The sequence below is a fragment of the Canis lupus genome, chromosome 16, assembly GCF_048164855.1.
Source record: "Canis lupus baileyi chromosome 16, mCanLup2.hap1, whole genome shotgun sequence".
Lineage (NCBI taxonomy): Eukaryota > Metazoa > Chordata > Mammalia > Carnivora > Canidae > Canis > Canis lupus.
The window spans coordinates 56,114,108-56,141,385 of NC_132853.1; the positions used below are offsets into that span (position 1 = coordinate 56,114,108).

Genomic DNA, 27,278 nt, shown 5'->3' on the forward strand with positions numbered 1-27,278 from the left:
CCCTCTAAAGGCTCTTGGGGTCCTATTTGTGTCCAGGATCAAATCCTTGGTCTTTGGAGAAGTTTATGGTCCTGGGGGTGAGGAGAGCCACTGGGTCCCCATGCCCCCTCCTTTACTAGCTGGCCAATTTTTCCTCCCTGCCAGGAGCTGGGGTGCTTGGAGATCCCGGCTGAGCTGGCCGTCATGCTGAAGACAGCAGAAGGTGAGTTTTGATTAAGTGTCATTCTTGGCATGACCCCTCCCTCCTCCGGTCTGTCTGTGGTGCAGTGGGTCTGTCCCTACAGTCCCTCCCTAGGATGCTCTGGGCTCCCCTGAGCTCCCTCTGCCCCAGAGGTGGGGTCACTGCCGGTTCCTTACCTGGGCCTTCCTGGGCTGCCTCTCGCTGCTATGCCCAGGCCGGCAGCAAGCCTTGGCTGAGAGCATCACCGAGTCCATGCCCCCCGAAGTTCCTGCCCGGCCCCACCTGACCCTCCCGCCTGACATCAACCAGTTCCTGTTCTCCAGCTTCATCTCCACGAACTTTCTGGTAGGTCGCCATATCTCAGCTCTTTCTGGCTGACTTCCATGGCTCCCAAAGTATTAGCCCTGCCAGGCAGCAGCTGTGCCCAGTTTTCCTACTTCCCCCTCCACCCATCCTTTCCTGTCATGGGGGTGATAGGCGCAGCCACCCTGCTTGGAGAACATCCATCAAACCTGAACTCTCTAGAATAACTTAGATCTGTGATGCCACACCTTTGTTAACACCCGTGGCATTGCCCTGTCATTGAAGTCCTGTCATTTCAGGGTGTGCAGTGATAAGGTAAACATCCAGGCTACAGCGTTGGATACAAAAGCAGGATTCCAAACTGGACATTGAGTAGGATCCCAAGTTTGTTAGAAACAGCAATAGAGGGACGCCTGGGTGGCTCAGTGGCTGCGTGTCTGCCTTTGGCTCAGGGCATGATCCCGAGGTCCTGGGATCGAGTCCTGCATCAGGCTCCCTGCGGGGAGCCTGCTTCTCCCTCTGCCTGTGTCTCTGCCTCTCTGTGTGTGTCTCTTATGTATAAATAAAATAAATAAAATCTTTAAAAAGAAAGAAAGAGGGCAGCCCGGGTGGCTCAGCGGTTTAGTGCCGCCTTCAGCCCAGGGTGTGATCCTGGAGACCCAGGATCGAGTCCCATGTCAGGCTCCCTGCAAGGAGCCTGCTTTTACCTCTGCCTGTGTCTCTGCCTCTCTCTCTCTCTCTCTCTCTCATATGAATAAATAAATAAAATCTTAAAAAGAAAAAAAGAAAGAAAAAGAAAGAAAGAAAGAAAGAGCCAAAGAAAGAAAGAAAGAAAAAGCCACCAAAATGCATTTTTAAGGTAGTTTCCTGGCCAGCCTGTCACCTTCTCCCAGGGCGTGTGCTCCCAGCGGCCCCACTCAGGCCGTCTCCAGGTCAGCACAGACCAGCACCTGCTCAGGCACTGTCTCCCTCCTTCCTTGCAGGACCCAGTGCTGCCCAGCCCTGGACAGCCGCTGGCAAAGCCCCTGACCCGGCTGGATGGTGAGAACCCTCAGCATGCCCTGGACATCAACAAGGTGGTGAGTGACATGTCGGGGAGGGGACAGGGTGGGCTGGACGCTGGCTCCTGGGTGCTGGCTGAGTGCAGGGGAGCCCTGCAAGTCCTGCCCTCACCTTGCTCTGCGTCTACAGATGCTACGGCTCCTAGGGGATGGGTCCCTGGCCCCATGGCAGGAGCAGACCATGGGTGAATACCTGGTGCGACAGGGGCAGCGCTGGCCAGGGCTGCGGGACGAGATCTTCAGCCAGCTTGTGGCCCAGATCTGGCACAACCCGGACGAGCAGCAGAGCCAGCGCAGCTGGGCCCTCATGGCCATCCTGCTGAGCGCCTTTCCCCCCATGCCCACCCTACAGAAGCCACTGCTGAAGTAAGGGGCCTGCCACATGGGGCCCAGGGAGTGGGATCGGTGGAGCGCCCACCCCCGCTGCAGCCCTGTGCTGTCCCCGCAGATTTGTGTCTGACCAGGCCCCCAGAGGCATGGCAGCACTGTGCCAGCACAAGCTGCTGGGGGCCATGGAACAGACGCATCTGGCCCCCAGGATGGCACGGGCCCACCCACCCACCCAACTCGAGTGGACGGCTGGCTGGCGGCGGGGCCGCATGGCGCTGGACATCTTTACCTTCAATGGTGATGCTCACCTTCTGCTCCGGCCTCCCCACGCCTACAGGGGAGCCAGCCCCGCCTCCTCACCCTCCCTGGACCCCCTTCCTGCCTCAGCCCTTGGGCTGCACCCCAGTGACCCTGATCACAGGGTCCTGTCCTGCTGTCCTCTGTCCCTCTCCTGGAACCCCCCTGGGGACAATAGCCCCTCTCTGTCAGGGCCTGCTGCCCCTCACTCCGGCCCCCACCCCTTGTCCCTATAGAGGAGTGCTACTCTGCCGAGGTGGAGTCCTGGACCACGGGAGAGCAGTTCGCCGGGTGGATTCTGCAGAGCAGGTGCAGGGGCCTGGGGTGGGGTGTGGCCAACACTGACCACTGTCCCGTCCTCCTCCTGCGTGCTCCTCATCCTCCCCACCCACTCTCCCGCTGGGTGCCTCCTGCAAATGAGGCCTGCACCCCACTCCCCCAGGGCGGTGTGCGAGGGTGGGGTGGGGGTTGTGTAGAGGGGTAAGTGGGCAGGGGCCAGAGAATAGATTCAAGGTAGGGAGCAGGAGTAGAGGTGAGATCTGTGGTCCAGATTCTAATGAACTAGGTCAAGAAATAAAAGAGCACTCAGGTGTCTTTCTGCCCGCCCCCCCTTCCTGGCTGATCACGCCCTTGTCCCTCCCAGAGGCCTGGAGCTGCCCCCCCGTGGCTGGTCCGTGTCACTGCACTCCGGGGACTCCTGGCAGGATTTGGCTGGCTGTGACTTCGTGCTGGATCTCATAGGCCAGACTGAGGACCCGGGGGACCCAATCAGTCCCCACAGCTACCCCATTGCCCCTCATGGCTTGTACGTGCCACCCCAGCCCCCTGTCCCAACCTGTTCCTGTCTCTGTTCTGTCATAGGTGACCCCCAGACCCAGCCTATCACACCCTAGGGTTCACAGGACTTGCTACAAGCCCGGCACCCTCCCCCAGTGTTCTCCTATCGCATGGGGATGATCCGCCACGGCAGATTCTAGACCTGACATCAGCCTGGACACCTCCCCCATCCAAGGCATCCCCTTAGTTGAGCACACTGTCTCCCACAGAGCTGAGGACATCCCCCCCGCCCCTGGCATCCAGGCCCCCTCACTGCCTCCAGGTCCACCTCCAGCCCCCACACTACCCAGCAGGAGCTACTCAGGTAAGGCCAGAATGGGCATAATGAGGTTGGCAGTGCAATGGGAATAGGGGTACAGGGAGCCCCACACCCCAGGGTGACACTAACCCTCCTCTGGCCCCACAGGTGAATCTCGGGGCTCAGGGAACCTGGATGGCTTCCTGGACCACCTCTTCCAGCCAGTTCTCTCCCCAAGCCACAGCGTGAGTGTTCTGCACACACAGCCGACCCCATCCATGGCCTTACCTGGGGCCTCCGCTGGGGCCTCCGCTGCCTCTCCCATCTCTCCCAGGGCTCCAGTTCTGACCCTGTGGCCTGTGGCCTTTGTCCCTTCAGGATCTGGAGCAAGGCTGGGCTCTGAGCAGCCGCATGAAGGGAGGGGGCGCCATCGGGCCCATGCAGCAAGGCAGCTACCCCATGGGTGAGTACAGGGCTGAGCATCTGTCCAGGGTCTTCCTAGTCCAGCGGCACAGGCAGGGATGTGGGGGTCAGAGCTCCAGCCAGCACCTGGTGACCCATCCTCTTGTTGCCTGGGGCTGGAGGAGGGCGGGGGAGAGGGGGCTATGGGCCCAGATAAGGATCAACCTAGCAGGGCCCTGTTCCCTCAGTTTACCCAGGGATGGTGCAGATGCCTGGATACCAGCCAGCCATGATGCCTGCACCCATGCCTATGATGCCAGCGATGGGCGCGGTCCCTGCCATGCCAGGTAAGGCTGGGGAGCAAGTCCCAAGGAACTGGAGAGGAAGGAAGGTCCTATCAGGGGCCCAGAGGGTACAGTGGGCAGAGGACCATGTGCAAGCTTGACACTTGTGTGCCACTTGCAGCTATGGTGGTGCCACCACAGCCACAGCCGCAGCCCCTGCTTCCCAGTGTGGACCAGCGGCAGCTGGCCATCCAGCAGCAGAACTTCATCAACCAGCAGGCGCTGATCCTGGTGAGGGTGGGCAGGGCCCTCAGATCACCTTGTGGGGGCAGGTCTGTGGGGCAGAGCCAGACCAGCTCTTACTGAGCCCACTGCCCCTCCCCCTTCAGGCCCAGCAGATGACCGCCCAGGCCATGACCCTGTCGCTGGAGCAGCAGACACAGCAGCGCCGGCACCAGGCTCAGACCCAGGCCCAGGCCCAGGCCCAGGCCCAGACCCCTGGAGCTGCTTCCCCAAACTCACCCCCAGCCGTCGCCCCCAAGCCCAAGAAGCCCATGGCCCCGCAGGAGGAGCCAGAGCATGAACCAGAATCGGTGGGTGCTTGCCTGAGGGTGAGGAGTGGAGGCCAAGCAGGTGGCACCATCTGGGATGGAGACCGCAGGCTCCAGGGCTTCCACAGGAGCAGGAAGATGAGGAAAAGATGCCCAGGGCCCCAGCTCCAGGGATGGGTGGGGTGAGGGGTGCTGGGAGGGTGGTGACTTGGCTGGCAGGGCTGCTCCTCCACTTCCCCTTCCTGCCCACAGGAGATCTCACAGGAGGCCCAAGAGAACCCCTGGCAGTCCAAGAGCTTCCGGCAGAAACAGGACTTTTTCCAGAAGATGGGTGAGGGTGCTTGGGATGGCAGGCCTGTGCAGAAACCCGGCCACCAGCCCACCCCAGCCTGGCTGGGGCACAGGGGGCGCACTCTCCTCCCCTGGGTTAATGCAGCCTGTCTAGGAGCCCGATGGGCAGGCCAGGGGAGAGTGACCGGGCCACCTGGGGGCACTTACAGGGCAGCAGCAGATCAAGGTGAAGACAGTGAAGCCTCCACCCAAGATACAGATTCCCCAGGCAGAGGAGCAGGATGAGGAGGAACAGGACGAGGAGGAAACAAGAGCAGGTGGTGGGGCCTGGGGGGAGGGCCTGGCCCTGGGGGTATGCACAGGGTCTCATGTGTTTCTTCTTCTCCTGGTCAGAGCCATCCCCGCCACCTCCCCCCATAGTAAAGAAGCCAGTGACGCAAAGTAAGGCCAAAGCTGCACAAGAGGCTGAGGCTAAGCCGGCGGCCCGGAAGGCGGAGCCTGCTGATGCTCCTAAGCCAGAGTCCCGACAACGGGCAGAGCCGAGCAGGGAGATCCGGAACATCATCCGCATGTACCAGAGCCGCCCAGGCCCTGTCCCTGTGCCAGTGCAGCCATCCAGGTGGGCCTCGGGGGTGCCCAGGACCACCTACACCCCCGGGAGTCATCCTGTGGACTTAGGACCTCTTCCTTCTCTCAGGAAGCCCTCAAAAATGTTCCTGAAGAAAAATAACCCTAAGGATGAGGCTCTGGCTAAGCTGGGGATCAGCAACACCCATGTCCCCATGTCGGTGAGGCCCCATCCCGTGCAGGGGGCGCAGGGTGTGGCTTCCCACCTCGGGAGTCTGGGGTCTCTGGGGTAAAGCTGGCCTTACCCCCAGACCCAGCGGTGTACTCTCTCTGACCTTCCCCAGATGCCATCCCCCAGCCCAGGAAAGGGCCCCCCACCAGCCGTGGCTCCTCGGCCCAAGGTCCCACCACAGCTGGGGCCTTCCACTTCCATCAAGGAGAAGCTGGATCCCTTTGGCCAGACCCCACCCTCTGCCCAGGCACCCCCGCCTCCGCCAGCACCCCCGCTGCCGCCGCCTGAGGCCCTGGACACACTTTCCCCTGGGCCCCGTGGTAAGGACCCGCCTGTCCTCTGCCGAGGGGGCTGCGCAGGCAGGGCAGGGTCCCAGCGGCCTCTCAGGCCTCAAGGCTGAGGTCAGCCACCCGGGTCTCAGGCTTCTGGACTTTGGAGCCATGAGCCCCAGCTTCCGCGTTCTTGGCTAGGGCAGGGCCCCGGGCACCTCTGGGGCCTGAGTGGCTTCGGAGCACTGTCCCGGGGTGTTGTCCTCAACGCAACCTGGTGGCTCCATCGGGAACCTAGTGGCCCTGCTGACGTGGTCAGGGACGGCAGGGAGAGTTTGAGAGCTGGAAATGGAGGCTGGAGATGGGAGGTGGGCAAGTGAGGCAGCAAAGGTGGAGCTGGGCCCTAGGGAGGGGAGCGTCTTCTGTCCTCGTGTCCCTGTCCTTCTGGCTCTGGCAGCTCCTCGCCTGAAACCCTTCGGCCCCTCCGTCTGCCAGGCTTGATGGAGCCCATGGAGGACCAGGGAGTGTCCACCCAGCTGCTCCCGCCCTCTGGCAGCGTGTGCTTCTCCTATGTCAGCACGTCCTGGAAGCTGTTCCTGCGCAAGGAGGTGGGCACGGGGGCAGGGCCGCAGCCGGGCCCTTCTGGGCTGGGGGGTGCACGGCACGCTGTGGGTGGCACCCCCGCACCTCCCCACCACCCACCTCCTCGGGCCGGTTTTCCTCCTGGGTCTGGGTGGCAGGCGGGCAGGGCACCATTCCCATCTGCTCTCCCCCGCTGCCTCTCCAGGTGTTCTACCCCCGGGAGAACTTCAGCCACCCCTACTGCCTCAGGCTCCTCTGTGAGCAGGTGAGAGCCCCGCCCACCTGCCGAGTGGCCGGAGGGAGGGACTGCAGCAGCACCTGGGCCAGGTTATGGCCGGGCCGTGTGAGGTCCAGGCTGGCAGCCGGCGCTCAGAGGGCAGGTGCTGTGTTTCAAGCCCTGCGTCCTTAACCCTCACCGCATCCCCGAGAGGAAGGACCACTGCTGGTGGGCAATGAGGATTCAAAACGAAGTGTATACGGTCCCCAACACAGGCCCTGGCACACAGCAGATGCTCCCTGATGCTTGTCCCTGTGCCACCCCTGGATGCTCCTGGGACCCTGTCTCTTCCCCCAAATTTTGTAGCCATCCCCCCTCCCCTCCGAGGAACTTCAGCCCACTAGTGCACGTGGTTGAGGGAGGCGAGGGGGAGCTCTGGGCTGGGGTGGCCCTGGACTCAGAGGCCCCACATCCGTCCTGCTCCACCCTTGCCCCCGGGCTCTCCAGCTTTTCCTCCCAGTGTGGCTGCGTCCATGGTGAGCTCTGGCATAGGGATCTGGTGGTAACCACTTGGCTCTGCCCCCAGATCCTGAAGGACACCTTTGCCAAGTCCTGCATCCGGATCACCGAGGATGAGCGGAGCAAAATGAAAAATCTGCTGGGTAGGGTCCAGGGACCCCGGGATCAGGGAGTTGAAGTGCTGGGACTGGGTCTGCCTGTCTGGAGGGAGCAAACTCTGGGGTGCCCCCTGTGAGGGAGCCTGAGGCCAGTCCGGGGCTGTTCCTGCCCACAGAAGACCTGGAGGTGGGCCTGGACTCGCTGGATACCACCGAGGACAATGTCAAGAAGCGCATCGTGGTGGCCGCTAGGGACAACTGGGCCAATTACTTCTCCCGAATTTTCCCTGTCTCGGTCAGTGAGCCTGGACGTAGGGCTGTGGGAGTGTCAGCACCCCAGTCTGGATCCCAAGCACGCTCAACATGGGCCCCTGAGGCAGGGATGAGAACCGGGGTTGGGGTGGGTGGACCCCACCGGAAGGACGAAGAACAGTGCTCACCCTGGGCGGCCCCGGGGTGTCTTGGTTGGTGGTGGGGACCCGGAGCCTGTCTGTGACCCCCCCCACCTTCCGGGCAGGGTGAGAGCAGCAGTGATGTGCAGCTGCTGGGCGTGTCCCACCGGGGGCTGAGACTGCTCAAGGTGACCAAAGTCCCCAGCTTCCACCTCAACCAGCTGAAGACCCTCTGCTCATACAGGTGAACCTGGGCGGTGGTGGGGCAGGGCCGAGGGGCGGTGGGGGGGGGAGCCGGGGCTCATACCGCCCTCTGTGCACAGCTATGCTGAGCTGCTGGGCATCGAGTGCCGGGGCAGCTCCACCCTGGAGCTGTCGCTGAAGAGCGAGCAGCTGGTGCTGCACACGGCGCGGGCGAGCACCATCAAGGCCATGGTTGAGCTGTTCCTGCGTGAGCTCAGGAAGGCAAGTGTGGGCGGGCAGGGGGCGCTGGGCTGGGGGGCTAGGGGCCCGGTCGGGGGGCCTTGGCCCGGGCTGCATCCGGCTGGCTGCGTTCAGGGCTGTCAGCCAAGCTCCCTCAAGCTGCCAGTGGGGGGGCTGGGGTTCAGGCCTTGGGGAACTCGAGTGTGGGGGGCATGAGACCACCAGGGAGAGCAGGAGGGGCAGGTGGGCTCCCTGGCTCCCTGCCTGCTCACCGTCCCGCCTGCAGGACTCCGGCTATGTCGTCGCCCTACGCAGCTACATCACCGACGACCACAGCCTCCTGAGCTTCCACCGTGGGGACCTCATCAAGCTGCTGCCTGTGGCCACCCTGGAGCCCGGTATCGCTGCGGGCAGGCGGGGCCACGCTCGGGGAGGGCAGCGCACGGCGGAGCCGCCCAGGGGCAGGGGGCGGGTGGCTGAGGCGCTGTCCCTGGGTGCCTTCCAGGCTGGCAGTTTGGCTCCACTGGCAGCCGCTCTGGACTCTTCCCTGCCGACCTAGTTCAGCCAGCGGCGGCTCCAGACTTTTCCTTCTCGCCTGAGAGGAGCGGCCGGCACCAGAGTCAGCTGCAGTCCAGGGAGCCGGGGCTGGCTCCCTGGGACGGGGCCGTGGAGGTGAGGAAGACGGGAGAGGCCGAAGCGCGGCCCGACTAGGCGTCGAGGAGGAAAGGGCTCAATTGCCCCTGAGCGGCCAGGACCACCTGCTGCCGGGCGGGAGCGCTTGGCCTGACACTGCCCCTGCGTCTCCCGACTTCCTGCCTTGTCTCCCCAGCAAGAGTGTGAGCTCCTTGTGGGCAGGGGCTGTCCTAGAAGATGCTCAATAAACGCCTCTTGACTTCCCTGGCTTCTGGTGGTGTGCTCACTGCTGCTGCCCTGGCTGCGCCTCTTGGGCTGGGCTGGGGGCTGGGCAGTGCCCCTGGACAGGCCAGTGGGCACTCGGGTGGCATGAGGTCTCCTGTGCCCCCAGCGCCATGTCCGCCCCCGGAGCCAGGCACACAGTGAGGACTCCATCGCCTACGCCTCCCTGTCCACGGACTCCCACAGCTACACCATGCAGGAATTCGCCCTGTGCCACTTCCGGAAGCCCCAGGCCTTGTGAGTGCCCGGGACCCACCCTTCTGCCTGCCTGTCCTCAGTCTCCCTGAGCTCAGCCACCGGGCCAGTGCTCTTGCACCCTCCCTGCACAACCCACAACCTGGGATGGGGGCTGGAGGGCCGAGCAAGCGGGGCTGTCCTTCCTTCTCCTCCCTCAGGCTGGACCAGACAGATGGACTTGCTAAGGACATGGCCATGGCCAGCCTGGTACAGTACACCAAGGTGAGGGGGACAGGTGGGGAAGGGTCGAGCCTGCCCTCTGGGGGTCCATGGGGGCCCCTGGACCCACAATCCAGTCTCTTTGGCCACAGGCTCCCATTAAAGAATCACTCATCAGCCTCAGTGATGAGGACACAAACAAGCAGGCTGTGGAAAGCTTCCGGGGTGAGTGACCACAGCATCCTGGGTCCCCGTGTCTGTGCTGCCTCGGACCTAGGCACCAGGTCACCTTCTTGCCTTGGGTTTGTCAACTGAGGGAAGCTCACTGGTGGCTACTAAACCCCCACAGCCCTCACCTACTTCTACTCACACCCAAGGGTGGTGGGTTGCGTGGAGCCTGGGCAGGAAGGCAGTGCTACGTCCAGCTGGCTATGTGCTGTGTGCAGCCACAGGTGCCCCCGGAACCTCTCTGAGCCGCTTCCTCACTGGTAAAGCGGAGACTGCTTTACCTGCCTCACATGCGTTTTTGCAAGCCAGGCATGAGATGACAAGGGAAAGCCCTGTCTAGCAACGGCATGCGCCACAGCCAGGCCCCTAACCCAGTTCACCATGCTTCTCATCCTGCCTGCAGTTCTGATGCAATTTATGGGGGACCAGCCTAAGCCCCGGGGCAAGAATGACTTGGAGCTCCTTTATGAGCTGCTGAAGGTAAGCAAGAGCTTGTGTGCTGAAAGCTGCAGGGAGACCGTGTGCCCTGAGGATCTGTTCCTGTCCTCCCGCCTGGGCCTGTTTGCCACCCCTTCCCGGGGATGTGAGCGCCAGAGGAGGTTATTGCAATGATCACAGGTGAGGGATGGTGCTGGCCAGGCCCAGCGGTAGCAGCAGAGGGAAGACGCGGAGCAACAGGATTTGCTGTGAATTATATGTGGTGTGTGACAGAGAGGAGCCAGGGATGTTGCTGAGGCCTTGGCCAGAGCAATGATCGTCTTCCATATGGAGGTGTAAGGGAGGAACAGGTCTGGGTTGATGCAGGAATCTGTTTTGGAATCATGAAATGTGAAGTCTGGTCTTCCAAGGGGGGTGCCTGGGTTCAAGCGAGAAGTCTGCTGGCACTGGTAGTCCTCAGCAAGTGGGAGCGGCTGAGCTCACCGGGGCGGGGAGTGCAGGGGTGGATCCCAAGGGCGCTGCACCCCCTGAGGTCAAGGGGATAAAGGGAGCCAGCAGAGAAGGCAGGTCTGAGGGTAGCCCATAAGCAGATGAAGATAGTGACGTAGGGAGTGGCCAGTCGGGCACAAGCTGTGTCAAAGACCCAGAGATGGGCCCCCATCCGAAGCCAGCAGCAGGATCTCTCCTTGACTTCAGCTCCCGTGCCACCCTGTCCCCTGCTCTTCTGTCCCCACAGCTATGCCGGGAGGAGAACCTCAGGGATGAGATTTACTGCCAAGTCATCAAGCAAGTCACCTGTCACCCTCAGCCGTGAGTATGCGGGGCCAGGGTGAATGGCGGAGGGCAGCCTGGGGCCACGGCGTGGTCTGGCCAGCCTGAAGCCCAGCTTTCCACCCTGTAGGGAACACTGTACCCGTGGCTGGAACCTCCTCAGCCTCCTCACGGGCTGCTTCTCCCCGTCAGCCACGCTGATGCCCTATGTGATCAAGTTTCTGCAAAATTCGGGCTCAAGCCAAGGTGCCTTATGGGAGGGACTTCCAGGTTGGGGTTCAGCAGCTTTGGGGAGGGGTGTGGAGAGGCCCACCCCAGCCTGCTTCCCCTCTGCAGAGCTGGCCCGGAACAGCCAGGAGCACCTGCAGCGCACAGTCAAGTATGGGGGGCGCCAGCGGCTGCCCTCCCTGGGTGAAATTCAGGCTTTCCTGGTACTGGGGGCAGGGGTGGTGGGGGGTACACAAGGCTGGGCATGATAGGACTCCTGGATGGGGTCAGGGAGTTGGGGCCTCTGGCCACTGATGGACTGACCCCTAACCTGCTTCCACAGAAAGGGCAAGGAATGCGCTCCCTTCTAATTCACCTGCCAGGGGGTGTGGACTACAGAACTACTATCCAGACTTTCACGGTGAGCATGGGGTCAGTGAGACACAGGAAAGCTGCGGCACCAGTTCTGGGGACCCACCCAGCCTCCCGTCCCCCCACCCATCACAGCCCCCACCTATATGCCCAGGTGGCGGCAGAAGTGGTGGAGGAGCTGTGTCGGCAAATGGGCATCACGGACCCCCAGGAAATGCAAGAATTTGCCCTCTTCCTCATCAAAAAGGAAGGTGAGTCTCTTGCCTGGGGAGGGAGTGGGGCCAGGCTGGATTCCAAGAGGTGGCTCATCTGCTGGTTGTGTGGCCATGAATGAGGCAAATTCCTGTGCTGGGGCGGGCAGGGCTGGCCCTGGAGGTCAGGGTGGGCTGTGGACCTGGGCTCCCCACACAGGCGAGCTGGTGCGGCCCCTGCTGCCCCACGAGTACCTCAACAGCGTGGTGGAGCAGGACACAAGCCTGCACAGCCGGCGGCTCATCTGGGAGACCCCACTGCATTTCGACAATCCCACCTACATCACCACCCACTACAAGCAGGTCAGCTGCCACCCCCACCCCGGGCTACATGCAGCCTACAGGTCGCTTGACCCAGGGCTGCAGCTTGCAAACGAGCCCCTGCCTGGGTGGGGGACCTCCAAGCCTCCGCCCTCGCAAGGAGAGATGGTGACAGGACCAGACTTGGGCCCCAGGAGCCACCACCACGTGGGAGCTTTGGGCACAGCGGGGGGGGGGGGGGGGGGGGGGGGGGGCTCTGCTCACTGCTGCCCCCTCTCAGGTGCTGCGGGATTACCTACAGGGGAAGCTGTTGGTCAACCCCCAGGCAGACACCCAACTCGCCAGGCTGGCTGCCCTGCAGCACCGCAGCCAGGACCAAGAGGACTACTTGGAGTGAGTGAGCATGGCTCCCCACCTCCATCCACCCTCTGTCCCTGGGGGTGCGGAGGTCTACCTCAGCACATACCCCAAGGGCCTCTCCTTCAGCACCCCCACCCCCCACCCAGTCCCCCAAGGTCAAGGCCACTCAACTTATACCTTCCACAGCCTTAACCTGATAGTCCCGGAGCAGAGGAGGCTGACCTTCCCACCCCATGCTCCTCGTGGGCAGGGCCCACACCTCACTCGTAAATCTGGATCCCCAGTCTCACCCCCAGTAGCCCCTGCTCATTTATTTAGCACCTGCTGTACACCCAGCCTTGACTGACCAGTCTGTCCTAGGCAAGACATGCTGAATTACTTGCCAAAGCCGCTGCGAGGGCACGTGAACATACCTATCATAAAGAAACTGATAGACCAGGAGCTGAGGCAGCTGCAAGTCTACAACTCCCAGGAGGCACAGATCAGCTTCATTGGTGGGTCTGGGCCTGGGAGTTACAGGAGCTGAGGCAGGAGGCCCAGGAGGGCATGGGTGAAGGTGGAGGGGCTGAGGAAGCTTCTCTACCTGCCCTGCCCCTCACATCCACCGTGGGGGCCAAGTTGAGCAGGTCCCAAGGCCTGGATGGCCGGAACGCCTATCCTGGCCCCTCCCTTCCCAGAGGCTGTGAGCCAGCTGCCCCTCTTTGGCTACACTGTCTATGTGGTGCTGCGGGTGAGTCAAATGGCCCTGCCTGGACCCAGCCTCCTGGGACTGAACCACCAGCATCTCATCGTCATGGACCCCTGCAGCCAGGTGGGCCAGGCTCCTGCCCCAGTGCTGGCTGGAGCACCCCTGCACCATATTCAGGGGAGGGGTCACCATGGGTGAGAGGAGAGAGACCAAGCTCTGCTGTCTCCACGGCCCCAGAAACAGTGCTGCTCCATCACCCTGAAAGACCTGCACCGGCTCCACCTGCTGAGCCCCCTGGAGAGTGAGGGGCCCCCTGGCCTGGAACTCAACTATGGCTCTGCCGACAACCCCCAGACCATCTGGTTTGAGCTGCTGAAGGTGAGTGGCCAGGGCCTCTGATAACACCCTGGTGAGGCAGGCGTGCCTGACCCAGGTGTTCCCGGAGCCTGGGCCCAGGCCTGTGGCTCGGGTGTGGTGTGGGCCAGGGCAGAGGTGGGGGCACACCGGGGAGCCCTGTCCTCATACGTGTGCCTGTTCCCGGGCAGGCCCAGGAACTGATGCACACCATCGTCTTCCTGACAGACAGAGGCCTTCCTTCCAAGTAGAGGCCGAGACGAGTGGGGGAAGGGATGAAACGAGGAAGGGGCCCCTCCCAGGTCCAAGTCTGACTGGGAAGGTCTCTCTTGGGTGCTGTCATGCCGTTGGTTTGGACTTCCCCACTTGGCTGTTCTGGAACCTGCCATAGCTTCTGGCCCATGTGGAGGCCACAAGGCAGGAGCTGCTACAATGACGTCTACTGAGAAAGAGCAGTAGGATCCCCCCTGGGGGGGCCCAGGTGGGCACTGCAGGGAACTCACTTGGGCATCCAGTGCTGCCCAGGCTGGAGGGATGCCCACCTGGCCCCATGCTCAATGTAAGCATGAATCCAGACCTCAGAGGAGCAAACTCTGCAGAAATAAAACTCCTAAGAGAAAAAGGCTGTGTTTGGGGATGTGGTGTGTGTGTCAAAACCAAGAGGATTTTATTTCTCTGCTGAATCTCTGGCCGGCTCGGCCTCCCTGACCCAGGAACTGAGCAGAGAGCAAGGCCTGGCTGCTGCCCTCCTCCCGAGCTCTGCACCTGGGGCCAGGCTTGAAGCTGGCATCACCAGGGAAAGGGGTAGTGGGTCAAGGACCCGAGGCCAGCAGGGCTCTTCCTGAGATAGCCCAAAGCCTTGGACAGGGGGCCTTGGCCTGGTCTACAATTTGTTAAGTACAAGCGGTACACAGACCACTCCTTCCTCCTGTTCCCCTGGCAGCGGCCACCCCACCCCAACCCCTTCTAATCTGGTGATCTGGTTCAGAAAACCCAGCCCAGAGAGGTAGGGAAGCAAGGAGAAGATGACCCGAGACCTTGCAGGCAGAGTGGCTGGCCTCTTGCCTCGATCTGGAAAGAGTCTAGGGCCGTCTCCAAAGCAAGGTATGGATCCTGAGGAAAATGACGCCCCGACAGCTGCAGGCTTTCCTACAGCTGAGGCTTGGGAAGCACTCTGGCCCTGGTGGGCAGTAGCTGGTCATCTCTGTGGGTCACACAGGCCATGCCAGTCAGCTTCGCTCTCGCACCGGGCCCGACCGTGAAAAAACTGCTTGATGAAAGTCTGGGCCTCTTCCTTCACTACAGATTCAGGAAGACAGAAATGAGGGCCAGTACCCTCCCCACCACCGAGCCCCGAGAGCACCCCCTGGCCTGGTGAGGTGGGCACTCACCGCTCCTTCCAGGAGAGGCCTTCTGAGTCAGCGAGTGTGAGAGGTGGCGGGCGAAGGCTTTAAACAATTCCTGGAGGCAGAAGGTGACAGGAGCCAAGGGCATGGACCCCTGCCCTGCCCCCTGCCAATAGCCCTCAGCCATGAACCAAGGCAAGGTTAGCCTGCTTCTGCCCTGCCTTGCCCTCGGCTCCACCCCCTGACCCCACTGCACCCAAGGGCCCAGGCCAGAGCAGAACCCACCCACCTACCCTACCTTGGATGCAAACTTGCCCTCCTTGTAGAAAGGGGTCAGGCATTTGACCACAACGTTTGCAGCCTCCTTAAGAGAGATGCCAGGGGCTGGGAGAAGGCAGGAGCCTTGGGCCGTGGGGTTCAAGGTGTCCTGATTCCAGGCCGGGATGCCGTCCTTGGCCTCAGCTAAGACGGAGGCATTGGCTGAGGGGCGAGGCCTCTTCTGAGTCTGTTTCTCTAGGTTCTCCTGTGTCGGACGAGAGTGGAGAGTCACTCCTGGACTCCCTGTCAGTGGCCCCACCCGTCATTCTAGAAGACTGGGCCTCAGCATCCGCTGGCTACCTCCAACCTGTGCCATCTATCCCTGGGATATAAAAAGAGATGATCTTCCCCCAAACCCCTAGTCCAGAGAAGAACAGATAGCAGCCTGGTCTGCAGGCCTCCTCCCCTGTGCCCTTGTCCCTGTCAGTACCTGCTGGGGTCTGGGCCGCTTGCCCCTGGGGGTCTCCTCTGTGGGGATGGGCTGGCCTTCAGGGGACCCCTGGTCTCCAAGTGTGTAGGCTCTGGCCAGAGGGGAGAGTAGGTGTGAGAGCTCCAGCCACCGGCCACACCCTCAGCTCTGCCCGCCCAGCACAACGCAGCCCAGGAAGGGACAGAACTTCAGAGGCCCAGTTAGCAAAGAGGATTCCAGAGAATTTCAGAACTAGCAGGGCCCTTACCTTGGCCTCTCCCTGGTACACTCCTTGGTCTGGGGGTGCGCAGCCAAACACCCCAGGGCTCCATCCTCCTCCCCTGCGCACTTCTCTGGGGCTGCTGGGGGTCCCCGCATTCCCTCACACGAAGGGCCAGGGCCGGCATCTTCCGCCCCTGGGGCTGAGGTGAGGGGAGACGGGCTCTTGGCCCTTAGGCAGAAGCGGGTGATGTTCTGAGAATCCTTGAGGGCCGCTGCGGCTAGGAGCTGCTGCTTCTTACTGGCCCGGGCCTTGGCAAGGGGACCACCCTTGGAGGGGCTTTTCCCCGTCTTCTCAGGGGAGGATCCTCCACAATGAAAACTGCTTCCAGGAGCCTCTGCTCTGGGCCCAGGGAGGGCCTTGCTGCAGTCCTCATCCTGGAGGCCACAAGGCTGGCTGGGGGGCTCTCGCTTACCTTCCTGCACAGGCTGGGGGGCTCGCTCCTCGGCCTGAGTCTTCTCCATCAGCTCAGTGGCTGTCTGAAATGGGCAGGAGCCCCTGGGGAAACCAGCTCCCACCCGCTTAGGTTTGAGCTGTGAAGAGAAGAGAAGGTTCTGACCCCCAACCCCCCTTCAAAGGCACTCTCTGTGATCCATGAATGGCTGAGTTGGTGGGCTCTGGGGAGTAGAGGAGGGAGATACTGGGCAGGACACTGCTGGGGGTCAGATTGAGGAGAGAAGAGCCGTGGGGGCCGCAGAGGTGGGGAGGACGCGGGCAGGAAAGCTGGAGGGCCTGCTGCAGGGCACCCAGGGCCAGGACCACCAGGAGAGGGCAAGTGCTTACACCCTGGGTGAGGACAAAGGAAGCAATGCCTGTCCCAGAGCCAGGTTTTTGTGGGGATGTTAGGATGCTGCTCACCGAGTACACCTGGGAGGCTGGCCGGATGTCATACTCAGTGGGCTCTGGGGGCTGGGCATGCATGCTGCAACTCCTGGTATTGCTTCCCACATCGTAGAGCTGCCCATCCTTGGAGGCTCTGTGGATCTCAGCCACCTGAGTCAGGGAAAGGCAGAGATGCCATAACCTCCACGAGCTCCTGAGAGCCCCAACCCAGGCTTTCCACAAGTGGGCTTCTGGGACTCATGGCTGCAAGTAACTGGACACTGGACAAGTTCTAGTCCTGACACAGTTGGCTAGAAACATCTTCTAGCCAGCAAAGAAGGGCAGTCAGGCCCCCTCTGTGTGAGTGGCCTCCCAGCAGGGCAACCACACAGCCCGGGAGGGTATGGGGGCTGGCTCTTCCACCCCAGCCCAAAAGTACACCCTGCCCGGGGCCCACCTTCTTCAGCACGCTGGCCTTGTACAGGTTGGCCATCTTGGCATTTCGGAACATCTCATGTTCCAGCTCCACAGCCTTGGCCTGGAGATCAGGGCTGAGGGAATGAACACAAGGCATCAGGTGGGCCTGAGCCCTTTCTGTTGAGCTCCTATGGGATTCTCCCTGGGGACCCTGGAGATGGCTTCAGGGCCTGGTGGGAATGGCCTTGGGCATAAGGATTCCGACTCGGACTCCAGGCACCCTGTGGCTTTCTGTCCAGCAGACACTGGCAGCCCCTCAGTCCTGGCAAAGCCTGCCCCCTGGTGGGGCTGTGAGACCTGCAGCCACTGGGAGAAGGATGAGACATGATCTGGGGAGAAGGTGACCAAATAAGCCAGGAGGGATGGGGGTTCGTTCTTGTGGTCTACAAGGAACAGGGGCTTGGGGAAGCCTCTTTGTCCCCTGTGACCTGGGACACTCACCCATGGGTGGTACTTGTGGCCTGGCAGTTACTGCTCAGAGCCTCCTCCAGAAGCCCCAGGCAGTGCTCACGGGCCTACACAGGGGAGGGAAGTTGGTCACTTAGGCCTCAGGGTTGGGAAAGGAGTCAGGGGGGAAGGTGTGGGTAGCTGCCCACTGCTTACCTTCACAGTGAGTCTGGGGATCTTCCTGCTAGAAGCCTCCTTCAGGGGACAGTCCTCATCTGGGGGGAAGAGGGGTAGGTCCTTTCACTCTACTTTCTGCTTTCTGGAGTCCCCAGCCCTCCCCCCAAGGCCCCTGGGGACATTTCTGTACTGACCTGGAGGTACAAATTCTTCTATCTTGGGGTCTTTGCCCTGGAGGATGACATGAAGCGCCTATGAAGCACCTTGCTTGGCTGTAGAACAGCCCCCGGTGCTGCCAGTGCCAGGGCAGGGGCTGAGGGAGTGTGAATGGAGTGCCACTTGGGACCCCATCAGGCCCCCAACCCCCTTCACCTTGCGTAGGCTCATCTGTTTCTGGTAGAAGAGATTCCATTCCCGCTTGTGGGCCTCGTCTCTGCCCTCGTCCCCACTGCCTCCAGAACCTTCATCATACCTAGGGGACAGGTGAGGTGTAAGCAGCCCCGGACCTGGGCTCTGCCCTCCTGTCATGCTTCTCTGGTGGGGTACTGATGTTTCCAATAGGCTGGCAGCTAGGAGCAACACCAAGGTCCTGGCTGGCTCTGACATAGCCCACGGGGACAGGGAGTGAACGATGACCCTGGGGCGCCACTGGTCTGGCCCTGGCACCAGGAGAATACCAGCCTATCTGCAGTGGCTTGGGGACCCCTGACTTCACAGTCCCTCACCTGCTGAAGCCCCCATAGCCCCGACGGCCTCCCTCATACAGCTCAGGGTCAAAGCCATTCCCCTGGGAAGGCCCGATGCAAGTCTTATTCCAGCTGCTGCTGTGCTCCAAGGCATCCAGTCGCTTCCGCAGGGCTGCAGGGTCCCGGCAGTGGTCACAGCCCTTGGTGCAGGCAGGGGGCGCATCCCCAAAGTACTTGGCAATGGCAGCATGGCGGCACCTGGCGGAGGCAGCACAGCAGAGTCAAAGGGTGAGGAACCTGGGCAGGCTAGTGTTCATTTGCCCACTCCCTAAACTCTGGCTGAGGAGCATTACATGTGGGCACCACACTCAGTATCACACACCTCATGCTGTATGAGCCTATCAAGGCATCACGTGGTCACCCATTTTACAGACGACAACAGTGAGGTGAAGGAGCTTTCCCAAGGTCATACACCACAACCAGAGGAGCCAGGCTACGAGCCCCATTCTGTCCTGCTTCACTACAGGTTGCTATTCTAGGTCCTGGCCTCCTGCTCTCTACTCTGTCCTCCGGCGGTGGGGTGTCCTGGGAATAGCTTCGGCTCTGGGTACAGATGCTGACTCTGCTGCTGAGGCTGCATCCTTGGGGAAAGCATTTGATGGCTCAAAGCCTATACATTCTTGCCTGTGAAACGATGCGAGAAGAGCACTGGCTCCTCTGGCCGTGCAGGGCTGGGGGAGACGGCGCTGAGGCACAGCGCACAGCGTCTGGCACACAGTGAGCTCTCATGATTACTCTTCACCCTTTCCCGGAGGCGGAGGAGGGAAGCACAAGGTGGCCCTACCCCAGACTCGGAACCCTGTCCCGCTTCTACCTCTTGGTGACCTTCTCTGTCCCCAAGAAGACCGCCTGCACACACAGCCCGGGGCTAGGGGACCGCCCAAGAGCAGAAACCAGCAGCTCTGAGGACTGGCATCGTATGCTGGTCCCTGGTGAGGGCAGTGAGGAGACCAGCCCTGACAGAAGTCTCATCACATCTCCCAGTGCCTCAGCCCTGCCACAGCCCCTTGCTGTGCCAGCTGCAGCTGTCTCTCCTAGGACTCTCAGGATGGGGACACAGTTGGTCCTCGGGGCAGCTGCAGAGGCCCCTGGAGGGGCCACAGATCAGGGTCCTTGCAGAGGGCCAGTCTCGCTATGGAAATGTGGCACGGGATGGGGAGCCCGAGAGATTGGGCAGCAGAGGCAGGGCTGTCCAGGTGCCACGTCCCAAGGACAAGAATAGGTGGCATCACTCTCTAACCAGAACACCGCCTGGAAATGCAAGAAACTCTTTGAGGAGCTGAGACCCTGAGGGCTTGTTACACAGGCCCTAAGAAGTGAGGTCTGGGTGCCTTGTTTAGAGAATGCAGCTCTGAGGGGCAGGAGGTGGCAAGGGGGCCCAGGCGGCCAGCAGAGGGCAGTGCTCCCACCACTCGGAAAATGAACGTGTGGCTGCTTCCCTTGCCAGTCTGAGTCCACAGAGCGGCGGCCTGTCCAGCCTCTGGGAGGCTCTGGCATCCAAGTGGTGTGGCTACACGGCTGGCTTCCTTCCCCCCACCCTCCCTCAAGCCCGGACTCACTGGGGTTTTGTGCTCACACTCAAAGGGTTCCATTGAGAGCTCACAGATGCGGGCTAGGGTCAGCTCCTGTCCTGCTCCGGGCACAGCCTGGTCTGCTGGGGTGGCACGACCAACCAAATGTCAAAGGGCCCTGCCAGCCACTGAGCTCTGGAGCCCGTCCCTGATGGCCAGGGTCAGGCGTGCAGAGCTGGCCCCAGCAAACACCCTTTGGGAAGAATGAGATCAGTAGTGTCCCCCCTCCTCCTGGGGCTGAGGAACACCAGGCACTTCGCAGGCAAGCAAGCCAAGTGCAGGGTACTCTCAAGTCACCCCCAGCATGCCTCCCTAGGGGGCTGGCCTTGTGGGTGGTCCGGCAGCTCCCCCACCAGTCACTTTCTTTCCTAGGAGGGACCAAAGGGCGGGACCATCCAGGGAGTCTCCAAAGAGGCAGGTTCGCTAGGTCAGGGGGGATGGGCCCAAAGCCTTCCTGAGGGTAGGGAGGGAGCCAAAGAGCTGGGAGTGCTGCTTGGCCTCCCTCCCTCCCCGCTCTACTGCTCAGGTGGAGCCTCCCAGAGGGCATCTTTGCCAGGGAACAAGAGAGCCAACCTCCTTTTATCAGCTCCCAGCCCAGGCCCAGCCCACGATGGCTTAGCACACACCCGCCAGGAGGGAGAGGAGAGGAAGAGGAGGAACAGAAGAGACCTCCCAGGGGCAGACTCCCAGGAGTCTGAAGCCACCCGCCAAGGTCCCAGCAGGGATTCCCTTGCCGGGCAGGGGCAGCGGTGGCACAGGCTCCCCAGCTTCAGTGGCCGGCCCCCGTGTAATTTGACACTTGGATCTCCAGGACGACCAACAACAAAAAAGCTGAGGCCGAGACAGCAGCTGGCTGTCAGCAGCCAGGAGCTCCACACACTCTGAGGAAGGCGCCCAGAAGCGGGTCAGGAAAGAGGCATCCGAGAAGGAAGGAAGAGGTGGTGCCCTGGCAGAGGAGAGGCACGGGAGGCTGCTGGGCTCCCCAGCATCTGCGCTTGCCCCCCAGCCCAACACCTGAGTTCCTAGGTGAGTGGTGCCGGCCACAGGGGATAGGACGGGGTTAGGGGGAGGCAGCCAGGGTCCCCTGCCTCAAGGGTGGAGAGCCACCAACTACCTCCAACACAGAGGTTCACGGGGCTGCACTTGGGCACAGTCTCCAGACAGCCTCGTTTAACCCGGGGCTCTCCCTTCTCTTACTGGGACCCAGCCCTGGGGGACACTGGCTGGGGCTGCAGCTCTGTGCTCAGAGTGCTTGCTGAGCGGGCAGAGGGGCCCCAAGTGCCTGCTTACTCTGCAAGTTAGTTTAAGCTTTTTCTATTCAGGAGGCTTAAACAAGGGATTTGGCTGTCCTGGCTTGGGAGAGAGCATTTGCCTGCCCGCTGAGCCTCCCTTTTTCCTGGGATCAACGCAGAGCCCTCTGTGTGCCTGCTTTCTCCCTGTAGAGGCATTTGAGGGCAGGGTCTGCCCCACCAGTTCATGCCCCCCAGGAACGTGGCAGGACCCGTGGCAGCTCTGCCCATCGGTGTCCTTCATCAGCGCGGCAGCTGCAGCCTCTGGTGAGGGGCTTGGCCCACTCATTGCCAGGTGTCCTCAGCTCAGAGCTAAGCCCAGGTGCTCCTCCCTGGGCCCATTTGGAATCCTGTGCACTCCCTATCCACCCCGAATGTTGTGCCAGAAGCATGAGCGCCTGACTCTGAACCCAGGGTGGGGTGGGGAGAAGGCAATGATGGTGAAGCTGAAGCTGGTATTTGGCCCTCTGCTGCCCCTGGAATGCTGAGCCCAAGATGTCTCTTCAGGCAGCACTGGGAGCGGCCCCCTTGGGCAGGCCCCCATGAACCGAGGCTGCCTACGCCTCCTGCCTCCACATCCCTACACTAGGGTTAAAATCTTCCTCCCCTGTCCCCCAGAGGTTTCCCCCAAAGCAAACAGGCTGGTACCTACTTAGAAAGAAAAACAACAATCCAAGGAAAAGTGGAAACCAAGGATCAGTCCAAGTGTTCTTGGCTCAGCAGAGGCTGTGGGGTTTGGCCTGGGTTGGTGGCTGGGGAGACTAAAAGCCCCACAGCGATGGGCCATGCATGGCAGAGAGGGGACAGGCACTGGTGTGTGTTGGGAAACAGGGGGAGGGCTGGGTGAAGGCAGGGAAGGGCACAATGGCGAGCCCAGGGCTACCCCTGCTGGCTCTGATTTGTAATACAGGCAGGGGTGGTGGGGGACACTAGGACGGCGACAACAGAGTGCTTGCACCACAGGACATAGGAGGATGGGTCCTAGTGAGCACAGATGCTGAGCCAGGACAGGCACAGAGCTGGAATAGAATGGGAACCATCAACTAGCAGCAAGAAGTGCCCTCTCCAGTCCTGCAAAGTCACGGGGCTAGGGAAGCACGATAGCTCTGGGTTCAAGCATCTACTTCCCACAGCAACTTAGAGCCAAGTAGCAAAGGGCAAAGTCTGAAGGCCTGATGCAGCACTCAGTGGAAATCTCTGCCTTACCGGTCAGGCCTCCAGACCCTGTAAACCTGCCACGACCATCAGTTTGCCTTATTAGAGCTGCTTCTTAAACAAGACGATGCCCTATGGGGCAAGAGTGGCTGCAACCCACCATGACAAAATGAGAGGCAGAGCAAGAAGCCCTTGGGGCCCCGAGCCATCAGCATGGCACTTATCAGTCATAGGCAGGCCCGCCTGCTGACTGGTCTCTTCCACAAAGGGCCTCTGGAGTCGGAGTATCAGTTTTGCAAGGAGGAAACAGGGTAGCTTCAGTACCAAGCAGCAGCTGTCTAGCCTGCAGGATGCCCGCATGCTCTGTCACAGGGTTCTCTGTGCCAGGAGATGCCACACAAAGGAATGTTTTCTGGTCCCTGCAGCTCAGCCAGCCTTCATCTCTGCCCAGCTCACTTTCCCCCTCCACTGGCTGCCATTTCAGCCACCGTGTACCATCCAAAGGCTCCAAGAAAGGCCAGGCGGACAGTCAAGACTGCTCTGCCTTCCTGGGCCGTGGGAAGCAACTTGCTTTGGCTGCCTCCAACCGATGCACTCCGGAGCACAGGGCTGGGAGGGACTCTGATTTCCCTGGTTCACAGGCAGGAAGTACAGTTTTGGAAGGAGAATGGATGACCCTCCTATCTCCTTGAGATAGACCAGAAAGATATATGCGATCATTAGTACCTGCTCTGGACTTCCCTGTCTTCCTCCCTCCAACCCTGGGAAAGTAAAAAGGACGAGCAGCAGCCATCCTCAGAGCACCCACTTTCCCTGGGCTACAGCTGGCAACACTGACAGATTGGGATTCCCTACAGAGCAACGGCTGGGGAACATACTGCACGGTCACCTGATGACTGCTGGTTATATTGGGCACCAGGCGTCAGGCACCCCCCAAGGCCTCGCTTTAAATAGCCCACTGGGAAGAGTGCCTGGGACCTGCTGGAATGTGCCTCCTCCCTCTTAGGAGAACAAGGCCCCTCCAGCTCCCACAGTCCCCACTAAGGTTTATTCTGTTCAGGCCCAAGCTGGAAATGGCAAAATGTCAACTGAAAAAAAAGGGAGTTCCCCTTCAGGCTTTGGGGCAGAACCGTGGTTGTCCAATGGCCCCACTGCAGTTCACAGCACAGACAAAATCAGTGAGCAGCCCTGGGTGAGACCCGAGGGCTGGGACACCTTGTTAATTCAGGTCACCAGAGAGGCCCTGGGCTCAAAGGCACAATGCCATCCATGGCCCCATGGCCTGCCACTGGTGTGGACTGGCATTCCTCTCAGAGTGGGGCCCAGGTCATCTGGGTGTGACTCTGCAGCATCTTGATTTCACAATGCCCAGAGGATGGCCCACTTCAGAGCCAAAGCTTCTGACCAACAAAGCCCACCTTTCCGGCACAACAGAGCAGTCTTGGCCCAACCTGTGTCCTCCGCTCTGGAAATCACACACCTCAGGCTGACCGGGTCTCCACACCATGTCTTGCTCACAGGCAGAGGCCTCCCTTCCACAATCCCTCCCTGGGTCTTTGGACATGGAAACAAGTGAAAAAACTGCCTTTGCCCAGCTGGCCTCCACCTGCTTCCTCTTTCAAGGAGTCTCTGATGGCTACATTAGGCAATGCAGGCACGGAGCCAACCAGGCTGAAGAAGCCAGACAAACATAGATGAAGGGGGCAGAGAGAAAAGGTGCCCAACTCCTGAGCCCTGTGCAAACTCTCTGCTGGGGCTTTGGCTGGCACCTCTGTTCCCTCCTCAGGAATGAGACCAGCAGGCAGGCTACTGTACTACTGGAAACATGGGGATTGGGGATGCCCAGAGAGGCCCCAGAATGAGAGGGCCTCTTGGTGAACCTGAGACAGACGTGCAAGATCTGTTCCCTCAGTGACAAGTCACATGTGGTTCTCAAAGAACAGGTATGGCCCTGGCCTGGGGGGGATGTGCCTGAATAAAAGCAGTGTTCTTTTCCAGACTCATGAATGTGGAATGGGGCTGATCGTGCAGAGCACAACAGCTTCCAAAAGGCTCTGGAGCCCTGGTCCCTGCACTGGGCCCAATGCATGGACAGTGCCCTCAGTAGGCTGCTCTGTGGGCTGACTTACCTTGCCAGCCAGAGAGCAGGCTGCCTAAGACAGGCCTCCAGGAGAGACAGCGTGCGGTAGCAGGGGGAGCCTGGCCAGGCCCTTGTCCTGCTGTGTGACTCCAGAGGAACCACTCTCGCGGCTCTGTTTCCATATGTAAAGGGAGACAGGAATGGATGACTCTTGGCATTCTAGGATCTCGTGCCTCTTAGTATACTTGGAAACTGGGATCTTGATCTCCTTTGCAGAAACATGCTAACCCTGGGGTGGGGCGTGAGAGAAGACAGGAGGATCTAACCCCAGGAGCCTCCCACTTCTGACAGGAAACCTTCTAATCCTGATGGACCCACCATCTGCCTACTACCGTCAATATCACTTAAAACATAACTTCATCTCCAGCCTGCTCCACCACCTGCCTTCACCTCACACACCACAAACATCCAGGGATCGAAGGACACAGATGAAACTCCCCAACGGTGTCTGAGGAGGAGCTCTGACAGTGTACAAGGGGGTATGACTGCCCTCAAAGGCTTTCTTGATGCTCCTACAATGGCCAGACCCCAGGCAGAGGGGAATCACATGTGCTGGGCACCAATGTGTGCCAGGATCTGTGCTGGCTGCCACTGTGCTTCCAAGTGTCAATCCTCCCAATGGCCTCAAAGGATGGGCATCTCCTCTCACGTAAAATGAGGAAAAGAGACTCAGAGAGACAGAGTGACACGTCCATGTCACAAAACTGCAAAAGGGGCAGGCAGCATCAAATGAATGTTCTTTAGAGGGCAGCTGACCAAACGAGAACAGTTACCTTGTGGAAGAGGAGACACAGGGGGCATGTGCCAGTTGCCGTCTAGGTTCTGAAGGACCATGAGGCCGAAGAGGAGTAGAAGTGTCCTATGTGACCCTAGGTGGGACCAACGAGATCAGGAGGAAGTCCCAATTTCCAATGATGAGCTCCAAGAAGGAAGAAGGCAGGCCGCCAGAGCGGCTGGGACTCCCTACCTCACCCAGAGGGGCTCAAGCCAAGGCTGCACGCCAGAAGGAATGCAGAGAGCCAGATACAAGGTAGAGGCTTCAAGCAGACAGCCTTCAAGGCAGTTCGGAGACAGCTCTACTGTGGTGGTAGTACCAGCAGTGACCAGCTTCCAAGACTACAGCCATCTCGGGAGAACCCGCCTGGCTAAGACCCAGGACGAGGCGGCAGTAATTAGATCCTAAGGTCTGGCACCAGCCCTTGGCCACCTGTTACCCTCCCTTGGATTAGAGCTGTCTTGGTGAACAAGTCAGGCTGGGTTGGCACACGGCTGTCCCAGGTCCATCTCTGAAGAGGCACTGGTTCCCTGTGCCCACAGCTGAGGCCGAAGGGGAAAGAAAGTGACGTAGAGCATGCCCCAACTCACAGATGCAGCCTGGATCTTCACCTTTAGCCCGTCGGGCACTCTTAGACCAGAAGAGGCTCTCAGTCACGGGGCCTGGAGGGCTGAGTTGCTATATACCTGGGACAGGGGTAGGGGCAGAGGGGACTCTTGGTTTGAGCCAGCAGAGAGGCTGGTAAACCAGCCGTGGGACACCTAATCCCATCCTGAGAGGATCCCCATGGGAGAAACTGCAGGGACACAGTGTCACCTCTTCCTCCTCAAAGAACACCATATGAGTAAAGAAACTGGACTGGTTAGAGAAGTGGGGGCCCTGACGGGGCTCAGACTACCTTCGCATTAGCTCTCACCTCCAGCTGACCCCAGCTAGAAGCCCCCAGATGCCTGCTTGAGGAAGAACCTGATCCCTCTGGCCCACATATGATGAGGGGCAAGAGTACCAGGCTGGAATCTTAAATCCCAGTTTCCCCACCGGGAACCCAGGGGAGGCACCTAAGTCCTGAAGGACCCAGAGGTCACTAGGGGAGCCCGAGGCACCCCAGCAAAATCAGGAGTGGTGCCTGAGACAAAGGAATGTAACAGTGAAGTCACCCCACCTCAAAGTCAGGAACCTTGGCCAACCGTGGCCAGCTGGCATATCTCCCCTGTGTCTGGCTGCGCTGGGTACCCCCCACAGCAGGGCCTCAGGCTCCCTGCGGTCATCAGATTCCCTCACCACGGGTGGTGTCGGCTGGGTGGGGGATGAGGGCCACTGTTGGGTGGAGGGCCCCAATGGCTCCCTCCCCCCTCATGAGCCACCAGGGGTACAGGGGTGAGACCTGACGAACTCGTTCTGCGGGCTGCAGGTGGGTGGCGACTCCCGGCCCTGTCTCTGCTTGACACGCCCAGCAGGAGCCTGGCAGGAGTCTGATGCACCATGGCAGCTGCCAACTTTGTGCAGGAGATGCGCTCCATGGGTGAGAAGCTGCTGCTCAAGCTACAGAAACTACCCCAGGCAGAGCCTGTGGAGATCGTGGCCTTCTCCGTCATCCTCCTTTTCACAGGTAAGCTGGGGTTCTCACATTCTCCCCAGAGCCCCTGGCTCTTCTTGGCATCGAGGAAAGGTGGGACCATGGTGCTGACCAGAGGGCTGGCTAGGTGTCCGCTAGATAGAGGAGGAGAGTGGATGTCCCTGGGGGGAAGCCAAGGGACTTCCCTAATCCTCAACAAGCTGCTCAAGTGACAGGATGGTGCTGGGCCCAGAGGCAGCCCTGTATCCCAACCAGGGATGAAGGGAGCAAAGCTGTGGGCAGTGGAGGAGGCATGGCAGGGAGATTAGGGCCTGGTGGCCAGCATGGGGACAGCCAACACCTCAGGGCAAAGATCCTACACACCCCAGAGGGGTTTGTTTGTTTGTTTGTTTGTTTGTTTCTTTTTTTTTTTTTAAAGACTTTATTTATTCATTCATGAGAGACACAGAGAGAGAGGCAGGACACAGACAGAGAGAGAAGCAGGCTCCCCAAGGG

The 27,278-nt window shown here is 60.6% G+C and overlaps 2 protein-coding genes across 10 annotated transcripts in view; one reads left to right on the forward strand and one right to left on the reverse strand.

The window, feature by feature from the left end:
• The window catches only part of MYO15B (myosin XVB), a 29,174-nt gene extending 15,237 nt beyond the window's left edge, over nt 1–13,937 (forward strand). The window contains 41 exon segments of the mRNA XM_072782151.1: nt 145–202; nt 396–526; nt 1,468–1,563; nt 1,676–1,911; nt 1,994–2,172; nt 2,409–2,481; nt 2,816–2,977; nt 3,219–3,313; nt 3,416–3,492; nt 3,626–3,710; nt 3,898–3,996; nt 4,115–4,224; nt 4,323–4,526; nt 4,737–4,815; nt 4,985–5,092; nt 5,169–5,394; nt 5,473–5,563; nt 5,687–5,894; nt 6,339–6,451; nt 6,631–6,690; nt 7,229–7,304; nt 7,436–7,554; nt 7,777–7,895; nt 7,975–8,116; nt 8,361–8,472; nt 8,580–8,746; nt 9,099–9,226; nt 9,385–9,448; nt 9,538–9,610; nt 10,017–10,093; nt 10,788–10,861; nt 10,953–11,068; nt 11,159–11,253; nt 11,373–11,450; nt 11,556–11,652; nt 11,813–11,955; nt 12,194–12,306; nt 12,634–12,767; nt 12,951–13,084; nt 13,199–13,339; nt 13,507–13,937. Coding sequence (XP_072638252.1) covers nt 145–202; nt 396–526; nt 1,468–1,563; nt 1,676–1,911; nt 1,994–2,172; nt 2,409–2,481; nt 2,816–2,977; nt 3,219–3,313; nt 3,416–3,492; nt 3,626–3,710; nt 3,898–3,996; nt 4,115–4,224; nt 4,323–4,526; nt 4,737–4,815; nt 4,985–5,092; nt 5,169–5,394; nt 5,473–5,563; nt 5,687–5,894; nt 6,339–6,451; nt 6,631–6,690; nt 7,229–7,304; nt 7,436–7,554; nt 7,777–7,895; nt 7,975–8,116; nt 8,361–8,472; nt 8,580–8,746; nt 9,099–9,226; nt 9,385–9,448; nt 9,538–9,610; nt 10,017–10,093; nt 10,788–10,861; nt 10,953–11,068; nt 11,159–11,253; nt 11,373–11,450; nt 11,556–11,652; nt 11,813–11,955; nt 12,194–12,306; nt 12,634–12,767; nt 12,951–13,084; nt 13,199–13,339; nt 13,507–13,566 — 4,752 coding nt within the window. The 3' untranslated portion in view covers nt 13,567–13,937.
• A 22-nt stretch (nt 13,938–13,959) lies between these two features.
• Nucleotides 13,960–27,278, reverse strand: part of RECQL5 (RecQ like helicase 5) — a 37,927-nt gene continuing 24,608 nt past the window's right edge. Inside the window, exons 8-20 of one of the 9 annotated variants that reach the window (XM_072781565.1) lie at nt 18,257–18,475; nt 17,904–18,003; nt 17,726–17,762; nt 17,571–17,629; nt 17,409–17,482; nt 16,948–17,041; nt 16,527–16,661; nt 16,084–16,222; nt 15,657–15,810; nt 15,410–15,500; nt 14,960–15,184; nt 14,707–14,776; nt 13,960–14,614 (exon numbers count right to left, since the gene is read on the reverse strand). In XM_072781565.1, the coding sequence (XP_072637666.1) occupies nt 14,514–14,614; nt 14,707–14,776; nt 14,960–15,184; nt 15,410–15,500; nt 15,657–15,810; nt 16,084–16,222; nt 16,527–16,661; nt 16,948–17,041; nt 17,409–17,482; nt 17,571–17,629; nt 17,726–17,762; nt 17,904–18,003; nt 18,257–18,475 (1,498 nt within the window). In that variant the 3' untranslated portion in view covers nt 13,960–14,513. Of the gene's footprint in view, nt 14,615–14,706; nt 14,777–14,959; nt 15,185–15,409; nt 15,501–15,656; nt 16,223–16,526; nt 16,662–16,947; nt 17,042–17,408; nt 17,483–17,570; nt 17,630–17,725; nt 17,763–17,903; nt 18,004–18,256; nt 18,476–24,421; nt 24,662–25,205; nt 25,302–25,797; nt 25,894–26,422; nt 26,918–27,278 lie in introns of those variants that run through there. The other 8 variants (XM_072781566.1, XM_072781563.1, XM_072781564.1 and 5 more) reach the window with 8 other exon arrangements.